The sequence below is a fragment of the Jaculus jaculus genome, chromosome 4, assembly GCF_020740685.1.
Source record: "Jaculus jaculus isolate mJacJac1 chromosome 4, mJacJac1.mat.Y.cur, whole genome shotgun sequence".
NCBI lineage: Eukaryota > Metazoa > Chordata > Mammalia > Rodentia > Dipodidae > Jaculus > Jaculus jaculus.
The window spans coordinates 124917438-124928799 of NC_059105.1; the positions used below are offsets into that span (position 1 = coordinate 124917438).

General features: G+C 43.5%; 1 protein-coding gene across 4 annotated transcripts in view; it reads right to left on the reverse strand.

Annotated features, from left to right (window-relative positions):
* Window positions 1-10702, reverse strand: part of Mtif2 (mitochondrial translational initiation factor 2) — a 55227-nt gene extending 44525 nt beyond the window's left edge. Inside the window, exons 1-4 of one of the 4 annotated variants that reach the window (XM_045147486.1) lie at window positions 10584-10640; window positions 6580-6688; window positions 4005-4227; window positions 3062-3173 (exon numbers count right to left, since the gene is read on the reverse strand). In XM_045147486.1, coding sequence (XP_045003421.1) covers window positions 3062-3173; window positions 4005-4223 — 331 coding nt within the window. In that variant the 5' untranslated portion in view covers window positions 4224-4227; window positions 6580-6688; window positions 10584-10640. Of the gene's footprint in view, window positions 1-3061; window positions 3174-4004; window positions 4228-5454; window positions 5474-6579; window positions 6689-10583 lie in introns of those variants that run through there. The other 3 variants (XM_045147487.1, XM_045147488.1, XM_045147489.1) reach the window with 3 other exon arrangements.
* Window positions 10703-11362: the final 660 nt, after the last annotated feature.

The following is an 11362-nucleotide window of genomic DNA, read 5'->3' on the forward strand; positions in this document are numbered from 1 at the left end:
TAAATAAAAATAACAAAAAAAATTTAGGGCTGGAGAGATGGCTTAGCGGTTAAGCGCTTGCCTGTGAAGCCTAAGGACCCCGGTTCAAGGCTCGGTTCCCCAGGTCCCACGTTAGCCAGATGCACAAGGGGGTGCACGCGTCTGGAGTTCGTTTGCAGAGGCTGGAAGCCCTGGCGCGCCCATTCTCTCTCTCTCCTTCTATCTGTCTTTCTCCGTGTGTCTGTCGCTCTCAAATAAATAAATTAAAAATTTAAAAAATAAAAATTAAAAAAAAAATTTTAAAAACATTAAAAATACTATTGATTTATTAACATTGTCCCACAACCAACAGAACAAAAACTGACAGATGTACCAATTTATTTAAGACAATAATTTTTTTTTTTTTTTTTTTTTGGTTTTTCGAGGTAGGGTCTCACTCTAGCTCAGACTGACCTGGAATTCACTATGGAGTCTCAGAGTGGCCTTGAACTTGCAGCAGTTCTCCTACCTCTGACTCCCGAGTGTTGGAATTAAAGACGTGTACCACCACGCCTGGCTAAGACAATAATTTTTTTTTATTTTTATTTTTTTTATTTATTTATTTGAGAGCAACAGACACAGAGAGAAAGACAGATAGAGGCAGAGAGAGAGAATGGGCGTGCCAGGACTTCCAGCCTCTGCAAACAAACTCCAGACGCGTGCGCCCCCTTGTGCATCTGGCTAACGTGGGACCTGGGGAACCGAGCCTCGAACCAGGGTCCTTAGGCTTCACAGGCAAGCACTTAACTGCTAAGACATCTCTCCAGCCCAAGACAATAATTTTTATATAAGGAATATCAAGAGTCTTCTTCTGCTATCTTCACTTCAATACTAAGGGACTATTTATTTATTTATTTATTTATTTTTGGTTTTTCGAGGTAGGGTCTCACTCCAGCCCAGGCTGACCTGGAATTCACTATGGAGTCTCAGGGTGGCCTCAAACTCACAGTGATCCTCCTACCTCTGCCTCCCTTAGGCTGGGATTAAAGGCATGCACCACCACGCCCAGCTAAGGGACTATTTATGTATTTAAGTAGTGAAATCACACATGAAACAATTCAAAACTTCAACTGCTCTCCGCATATGCAAGAATAACTGCAAAAGTACTCTAAGTATTAAATTTGGATGTACAAATCCATTCTAGCCAGAAGCAAATCTGCAAATACAGAATCCATGAAAAGTGAAGATTGCCTGTTCATACATACTCCTCTTAACACATGCATCCATAAGGTATTTGGTTATGTGTTGATTTAAAATATCCAGAAAGAGGGCTGGAAAGATGGCTTAGTAGTTAAAACATTTGCCTGCAAAGCCTAATGACTGGTGATTCCCGAGTACCCACATAAAGCCAGATGCAGTAGCTCATGAATCTGGATTCCATTTGCAGCAGCAGGAGGCCTTGGCACAGCCATTCTCTCTCTGCTTGAAAATAATAAAAAATATTTTAAAAATCCAGAAAGAACTGAAAGGTAGGAAAAGTATATTCTCTTCTCATTTGGGGGGGAAGGGAGGATTGTTTCCTAGGTAGGGTCTCACTCTAGCTCAGGCTGACCTGGAATTCACTATGTAGTCTCAGGGTGGCCTCGAACTCATGGTGATCCTCCTACCTCTGCCTCCTGAGTGCTGGGATTAAAGGTGTGGGCTAGAGTGAAACCCTATCTCGAAAAACTAAAATAAATAAAACAATAATAAAAAATATTTATTTATTACACAGAAAGAGAGAATAAATAAAATCTGTATTTTGTGGTGAGGTGGGGAGTATACATGAGCATGCATGCCAGTCTGTGTATGGAGGTCAGAGAACAACTCTGGGTGTTAATCCTCACCTTCCACTTTGCTTGGGCAGTCTCTCAGATCCATTCACCAGGCCCACAAGATTCCCAACAACACTTTCATGATTATTTGTTTTTTTTGTTTTTTGAGGTAGGGTCTCACTCTAGCTCAGGCTGACCAGGAGTTAATTCACTACGCAGTCTCAGGGTAGCCTCAAACTCTTGGCAATCCTTCTACTTCTGTCTCCGAGTGCTGTTATGAATTAAAGGTGTGCACCACCATGCCTGGCTCCTTTTATTCTTTTATGTGGGTTCTAAGGATTCAAACTTAGGCATTCACACTTGTGCAGTAGTATTTTATCCACTTAGCCATCACCCCAGTACCCTAGTCTAGTGTGTTTTTTTAATATTTATTTATTTATGAGAGAAGAGGCAGAGAGAGTGAGAAAGAGGTAGATAGAAAACAAATGGGTGCACTAGGACCTCCAACCTCTGCAAACGAACACCAGACGCATGTGCCACCTTGTACTTATGTGGGCACTGGGGAATTGGACCTAGGTCCTTAGGCCTCACAGGTAAGTGCCTTAACCACTAAGCAATTTCTCTAGCCCTACTTTTTTTTTTTTTTGGCTTAATATTTTATTTATTAGAGAGAGAGAGAGAATATGGGCATGTGAGGGCCTCTAGCCACTGCAAATGAACTCCAGACACATGTGCCACCTTGTGCATCTGGCTTATGTGGGAACTGGGGAAGTCAAACCTGGGTCCTTCAGCTTTGCCAGCAAGTAACTTAACTGCTAAGCCATCTCTTCAGTCTTAGTTTTTTTTTTTTGAGGTAGGGTCTCATTGTAGCCCAGGCTGACCTCAAACTCAGGGCAATCCTACCTCTGCCTCCCAAGTGCTGGAATTAAAGGTGGGCATCATTGTGCATGGCCCTAGTCTAGTTTTTTTTTTAATATTTTTATTTCTATTTATTTATTTGACAGACACAGAGACAGAGAGGCAGATAGAGAGAATGGGTGCACCAGGGCCTGCAGACACTGCAAATGAATTCCAGACACATGTGCCACCTTGTGCATCTGGCTTATGTGGGTCCTAGGGAATTGAACCTGGATCCTTTGCCTTTGCAAGCAAATGCCTTAACCAGTCACTAATTCATATCTCCAGCCCCTAGACTAGTTTTTAATTCCCAAATACTTTAATCTCATTGTAAGTAAAAGCCTAGGTCTTTTATGCCCCTATATTTTCCCTTGTAAACTTATCCGACTCACCTATGTCTTTTGCCATTGCTCTGGCTAGTTCTTTAACTGTCATTCCAATCCATACTTCTACTTCCCTTTTAGACTTTGTTGGAGACAAATGAGATGTAGACGGTCTTTTTTCCTTTAAAAAGACAGAAAATATAAACAAGAAGGGAGAAGAAAAATAAGTGACAATTTAGATTTATTCTAGAATATATACTCAATCATGTCTGGTTCTATAGGTAAACATTCTTGTAAGTACTTAAAATTGAAGAAAAATGAAAAATCCTGGGTTGAGAGATGGCTCAGACATTAAAAGTGAATGCTGCTCAATGCTAATAACTGGACTGGATCCCCAGCATGTACTGTAATGGTAGGTGGAGCCAGGAGAATTTCAAAGCTCATGGGCCGGCTAGTCCGGTCTTCACAGCAGCAGTCAAGAGACACCCTGTCTCAAGCCAGGCATGGTGTGCACGCCTTTAATCCCAGAACTCAGGAGGCACAGGTAAGAGGACTACCATGAGTTCAAGGCCACCCTGAGAATACAGAGTAAATTCCAGGTCAGCCTGGACTACAGTGAAACCCTACCTTGAAAAAAAAAAGAAAGAAAAAGGAAGACACCCTGTCTCAAACAAGGTAGAAGGCAAAGACCAACAGTCTAAGGTTGTCCTCTGACTTCCACATAGTGTGTCATGGCATTCATGTGCCATACATGCATACATATCCCCACCCACATACAACAAAAATAAAATAAAACTTAAATCCTACCACTTTAGTTTACTATTTTACACTAATTTCCAAGGATTCAATTTTATCAGTATAACCAAACAACTATCCAGAATTTCATCCATAAAGATCTGTCTTAAGTACTATCTATACATAACAAAATACTCAGGATGGACTTCAAGTCACAGCTCTTTGCACTTTTACCTCAAACCAAGTAATACAGTAGGTGACAGAAATCTGTAACTACCTTCTTGGTTACTAGAAGTCTACATTGATATAAAGCAGCATCAATGAGCATGTCTGTCTGCCAGGGTCGGGAATATAGCAGAGCTGCCCACATTGGGTAAGCAAGTGGAAAGCCATGTCTGCACTGTGCAAGCATTCTTCTTTGACGCAGGCTGTGCAGCTGCCTACACACAGTGCGGAATCTGAGCAAGTTTTCCAACAGCAGGAGCTTCTGGTTCATGTTTCTAGAAAAGAGGATTTTATAATGTTTTGGTTAATATTTAAGGCAAGTTAACAAATATTTGCTGAATATTTACATGTAAAGCACTATAGGAGGTCCTAGGATATACCAAAAAACAAAATTCAGGTTTGTGCTTTGAAAGAGCTTATAGTGGGCTGGAGAGATGGCTTAGCAGTTAAGCGCTTGCCTGTGAAGCCTGAGGACCTCAGTTCATGTCTCAATTCCCCAGAACCCACGTTAGCCAGATGGACAAGGGGACACTAGAGTTCTTTTGCAGTGGCTGGAGGCCCTAGTGCACCCATTCTATATATTTATATCTGCCTCTTTCTCTGTCTGTCACTCTCAAATAAATAAACAAAAATAAACAAAAAAATTTAAAAAAAAAAGAAAGAACTCATAGTGAGATAAGCTTCTGTATCAAGTTTTCTCTAGATAATAGCTATACTATTGTTCAAGTTAATATAAGATTTGATATGTTATATGAGATAACTTAATAAATGGGTTTTTTTAATTATTTTTAAAAATAAAATTATTGGGCTGGAGGGATGGCTTAGCTGTTTAGGCACTTCCCTGCAAAACCAAAGGACCCAGGTTTGACTCCCCAGGACCCACGTTAGCCAGATGCACCAGGGTGTGCATGCATCTGGAGTTCATTTGCAGTGGCTAGAGGCCCTGGTGTGCCCATTCATTCTTTCTCTTTCTCCCTCTTTCTCTGTCAAATAAATAAATAAACATAAATAAAAATATTAAAAATAAATAAATAAAATGAAATTATTTGTGTGCACATTCATGAGAGAGAAAGAGACAAGACAGGCACAAGGACTGCAAACAAACTCCAGATGCATGTGCCACTTTGTGAATCTGGTTTTACTTGGGTATTGGGGAATAGACCCTGGGTTGGTGGGCTTTGCAAGCAAACACGTCCAACCTCTGAGCCATCTCTTAAGTGTGATAAATGGCTTTTTAAAAACCTCTTGTAGCTGGGCATGGTGGTGCATGCCTTTGATGCCAGCACTTGGCAGGCAGAGGTAGGAGAATTGCCATGGGTTTGAGGTCAGCCTGAGAAAACAGAGTGAATTCTAGGTCAGCCTGGGCTAGAATGAGACCTTACCTCAAACAACAAAAATAAAATTAAATTAAAAAGAAATAAAAACCTCTTGAAACCTTAACTAAATCACAACTACACTGATTTTTCAGGACCAGGAGTATAGTTCCATCATAGAGTACTTACCTAGCATGCACAGGACCTGGCTTAGATCCCTAGTAATACACACACAAAGAAATAATCTGAGTTAATTATTTTTGATTTTTATTATGAACTATGGGATTTATTGTAGGAGGAATTAAGATCCAAGTTTAGGGATAACCTGCTGGAGATACCTCCTGCTTTACAGGGGCTTTGTCTTCCTTCCTTTTCTTTAGCTGTGAATACATTTTTGTTCTGGGGCTGGAGGGATGGCTCAGCAGTTAAGGCATTTGCCTGCAAAGCCAAAGGACCCAGGCTCAACTCCCCAGGACCCACGTAAGTTAGATGCACAAGAGGGACCATGTATCTGGCAGTTTGCAGTGGCTGGAGGCCCTGGCATGTCCATTCTCCATCTGCCTCTTTCTCTCTCCCTCTCAAATATAAATAAAAACATATTTTTTAAAAAAATGTTCTGGGGCTGGAGAGATGGCTTAGTGGTTAAGTGCTTGCCTGTGAAGCCTAAGGACACTGGTTCAAGGCTTGATTCCCCAGTACCCATGGAAGCCAGATGCACAAGGTGGCACATGCATCTGGAGTTCGTTTGCAGTGGCTGGTGGCCCTGGCATGCCCATTCTCTCTCTGCCTCTTTCTCTGTTGCTCTCAAACAAATAAATAAAATAAATCTTTCTTTGTATATAAAAAAATAAGTTCTGTTTGAACCTCAAAACAAAAGAATAGGGCTAGAAGATGGCTTAGCAGTTAAGGCTAAGGCTGGGAAGCCTAAGAACCCAGGTTTGATTCCCCAGGACCCACATAAATCAGATGCACTAGGTGGCACATGTGTCTGGAATTCATTTGCAGTGGCTGGAGGCCCTGGAGCACCCATTCTCTATCTACTCCCCCCAGATGAATAAATAAGAATATTTTTTTAAAAAAAGAAGAAAAGAAACAATAGTCCGGCACAATGGTACACACCTGTAATCCCGGCACTTGAGAGGTGACAGCAGAAGGATAAGGAGTGCAAGGCTAGCTTTGGCTACATGGCAAGTTTGGAGTCAACCTTGCTACATGAAACTCTGTCACAAAAATAAGGAGAGGGGGGAGGGAAGAAGAAAAGGAAAGCAAGGATAAGTGACAGGTGTAAAAGGCACAGTACAGTGATGAAAGTACCTGACAAGGCCACAAAGAGCCTTGGGTGGACACTTGCTCAGACATATACTGGTGAGTACTATGCTTGAACAAGTCAAGTCTGTCCTGTGAGACTCATTTTCCCAGCTGTCTGTGGAAAGAAAATAAAAGTGTTTCAATGTCTGTCCCCTTTGGTGGGCGGGGGGTGGGGGGAGGATGCAGTTTCAAGGTAGGGTCTCACTCTAGCCCAGGCTGACCTGGAATTCACTCTGTAGTGTCAGGGTGGCATCAAACTCATGGCAATTCTCCTACCTCTGCCTCCCAAGTGCTAGGATTAAAGGTGTGCACCACCATACCCAGCTTTGTCTGTCCCTTTTATTACAAGACTACAAAGAGAAAATAAGATGATGTACGTACTTGTGTTTTTCAGTGATGTCCTGAATGCCTTGAGGATTCATTGCTTTTATATTAAAGTATCCACAAGTCACTGACTGCATTATTATTATTATTATTTATTTTTTTGGTTTTTTGAAGTTTTTTGAGGTAGGGTCTCACTCTATTCCAGGCTGACTTGGAATTCACTATGGAGTCTCAGGGTGGCCTCAAACTCACAGCAATCCTCCCACCTCTACTTCTCAAGTGCTGGGATTAAAGGCGTGCACCACCACGCCTGGCTGCATTGTTCATTATCAGAGCATTTGTGCTTAAATATAGTTCATATTTTTATCTTAAAAGACATTTAAGTGAAGATCAAAAGTAATTGGAGTAAACAGAAATTTGGACATCACTCCAAAGAAATAAACACATTAATATTTAGGAAGTTGAAGCCAGGCATGGTGGCACACACCTTTAATCCCAGCACTTGAGAGGCAGAGGTAGGAGGATCGCCGTGAGCTCGAGGCCACCCTAAGACTAGAGTGAATTCCAAGTCAGCCTGGGCTACAGTGAGAAATCCTAACTCAAAAAAAAAAAAAAAAAAAAAATTTAGGAAGTTGGAGCCAGGTATGGTGGCACACACCTTTAATCCCAGCACTCAGGAGACATAGGTAGGAGGATCACCATGAGTTCGAAGCCACTCTGAGACTACACAGTGAATTCCAGGTCAGTCTGGGCTACAGCAAGACCCTGCCTCAAAAAAAAAAAAAAAAAACAAGCAAAGTTTTAGAAAGTTGGGCTGTAGGAGATGGATCGGGGAAAAGTGCTTGCCTTGCAAGCATGAGGATCTGAGCATAATACCCTGCACAGCAATAAGTACCTAAGGAGGCAAAGACAGGAGGATCCCTGGAGCGTGCTACTACCAAGCTTGCAGCCTAGCCTAAATGGTGAGCTCTACCCTATCTCAAGAAAAAGTGGATCTTGGACTGGAAAGATGACTTAATGGTTAGGGTGCTTGCCTGAAAAGCCAAAGGACCCAGTTGCACAAGGTGGTGCATGCATCTGGAGGCCCTGGCATGCCCATTCATTCATATTCTCTCTCTCTCTCTCTCTCTCTCTCTCTCAAATAAATAAATAAATATAAAATATATTTTTTAAATGTCGATCTTGTTCCTATAACACTGCTGGACTCCACATGCACATCACATACACTGACACACACAGAGAGAGAGAGAGAGAGAGAGAGACAAACCTACACACACCTGTCTACATTCCCAGTTACTCTAGTCAAATTTAAAGTCAACCAGTTCAAGTCCAGCTCCAGCAACTTAGCCAAATTCTATCTCAAAATAAATCAAAGCCGGGCATGGTAACGCACACCTTTACTCCCAGCACTTGGGAAGCAGAGATAGGAGGGTCACTGTGAGTTCGAGGCCATCCTGAGACTACATAGTGAATTCCAGGTCAGCCTGGACTAGAGTGAAACCCTACCTCGAAAAAGACAAAAACATAAATCAATCAATCAAAGAAAAGGCAGGGTGTAGAGTTCTTGCTTGACATGAGACACTAGGTTCAATCTCTGGTGATGGGGGAAAAAAGTTCAAAAATTAATTCAATAGTAAATGAGCATTAACATACACCTTCTAAAAATCCTATTTGCAGGCTGGATAGATGTCTCAGCATTAAAAGACACTTGCTGGCAAAGCCTGCATGCCTGGGTTCAATTCACCAGAAGTCACATAAAGCCAGATCCACAAAGTGGCCTATGCAGCAGGAGTTCATTTGCAACCTAAGAGGGCACAGTCATCCCTCTTTCAAAAAAAAAATCTGCTGGGCATGGTGGCACACGCCTTTAATCCCAGCACTTGGGAGGGAGAGGTAGGAGGAACACCATGAGTTTGAGGACACCCTGAGACTACGTGAATTCCAGGTCAGCCTGAGCTAGAGTGCGATCCTACTTCGAAAACAAAAAAAAATCTTATTTAAGCTCGTGTCCCTCAGCTAAGAAGTAAAATATATTTGGGATTCTTTAAGTTTTGTTTGGTTTTTTTGTTTTGTTTTTCGAGATAGAATGTCGCTCTAGCCTAGCTGGAATTCACTCTGTAGTCTCAGGTCTCAGGCTGGTCTCCAACTCATGATGACCCTATTACTGAAAGGCCCAAGAATTCAGAAGTCCAGAAATACTATCACGCTCCAAAGGGAGCTTAAGCGGGCCTCTGCATACCTCAAACTCCAGGCTTTACTCTCTGTTGAAAGCAAGTAAAGAACCCCTCTTCTCATTATATCAGAGCCCGCTCCTAATATAAAACTAGGTAAAAAGGGCATGAGATAGCCCTCAAGGATGGGAAATAAGTAATAAAGTAAACCACTTATTTGGTTTCTGTAAATAGCCTACACCATAAGCCTTAATAGCCCACACTGTAAGCCTTAGTAGCTCGCACCATAAGCTGTAGCAGCCTGCCTCAGACCACCAAGGTCATAGGAGGCTGATACCACACTGTGCTACCCCCACCTAAGGACCTGCGCAAATGCTGACCTCCAAGGTCATAGGAGACTGATACCACACTCTGCTACTCCCACCCAAGGACCTGAGCAAATGCTGACCACCAAGGTCATAAGAGAATAATTGGTCCACGAGAGGCTTGAACAAATTAAACTAACTGGCTTAGAAACTATGGGGTGGCACAAACTGACTGGCTCGCATCCCGCCGGCTCCTGATATTAAAAAAATGATGGGTCTAATACACAGGCTTTGTTAGAAACCCTATAAAAACTGTCCCATTCCTACATTCGGGGCTCTGCAGTCCTCTACCCCTGTGCGGTGTATGACTGTGGGCCCCAGCACGCTTGGAATAAAATCCTCTTGCAGTTTGCATCAAGATCGCTTCTCGTGAGTGATTTGGGGTGTTGCCATATCCGGGCAGAGCGTGGGGTCCTCGTTTTGGGGGTCTTACATTACCTCTGCCTCCCAAGCGCTGGGATCAAAGGCGTGCACCACCACACGTGGCAAGAAAATATTTTCAAATGAGTCTGAAACCAGACTGCCAAGGGCACAGATTAATGGAGTGGGAGGTGAGACACTACCTACTAACCAAAGCACAAACTGAGGAGTTAGACACAGCAAAGACAATATCCCCAACGTGAAAACTGGAATAAACCTTGGATATTATGCATTCCAAAGTTTCACTTTACAGAAAAGGAAACTGCAATCCAGAGGGGTAAAAAGATTTATCCAATGTCATACCGCTAATACAGAGGGGCAATTGGGAATAGAACCCAGGCTAATTCCAAATTCGGTGTTTTGCCGCAAAGATATTCTTGCCAGGGAACCTGAGGTGGGGGGGAAGAATGTTGGAAATACGTAGTTGCGTTACTGAAATGGATGAATGCAAAAATCGGCAGTATGGGAACCTGGTGGAAGGACATAACCAAATAAGGCACTACTGCTGTGGGGAGGCTTTGGCCTGCGCGGGGACCCCGGGGGAGAGGGACGCCTGGTACGGGCTCCCAGGGCGTCTTGGAAAGGCTTCTGGAAGAGCATGGTTATGAATTCTCGTGATATGCGACACTGACGCCTGCGACCAAGTAAGACACGCCACCCGGATGACCATGGCTAAGGACCCCACTCACTTAGCTCCTTCCTACACAAGGCCCAGCCCGCGCGACCTCACCTTCCCGGCCCGAGCGCTGTAGGTCCGCCGGTCCGTCCCCCACTCGGTCCCCGCGGAGCTTCCGGTCCCGCCGGAAGCGGTTTTCCCGCAGGAAGAATTGTCTGCTTGTCAGAGGGCTGAGAGAGGCGTGTCCTGTCTGCAGGCCCCACCTCTCCCCTAAGTAAAAGACTGCACCTCGGGCTGTGAGCCTAGACCGTGACGTGGGCACCTACCGAGGAGCGGCAAGTCCCGGCGTGGTGGCGCACGCCTTTACTCCAGCCCTCGGGAGGCTGACGTAGGAGGTCACGGTGATTTGAGGCCATCCTAAGACTACAGAGTAAATTCCGCGTCAGCCTGGGCCAGAGTGAGACCCTACGTCGAAAAACAAACAAGCGGAAAAAAGAGGAGGAAGAAGGGAGAGTGCGGGAAGACTACTGAGAAGTCCTTTCAGAGCACCTCCTGGAATAATAGTGTCAGAGAGCTTACATACATGGATATGTTTTTAAAACACAGCAGGCAGGTTTTAGTGAAGATATAGTGTTGATAACAGTGCCTGGTCCATATAAGTGTTTTCTGATGTAAGTCTGCATCCTTGTGCTTTTCCTCTCCTCCATTGGATTTTATGGGCTTTGGCACATTCGCCGGACCAGAGTCATCACCATCTCTTGATCGTCTAGGTCTAACACTGCGATAGGTAGTATGGTAAAGAATACTTTCTCAAGATCATCTTTTGCCCTTCCATTGTCTAACCTAACTTGGGCCTCCGCTTACTTTTTCTTATGTTCCTTTGTTACTGGTTC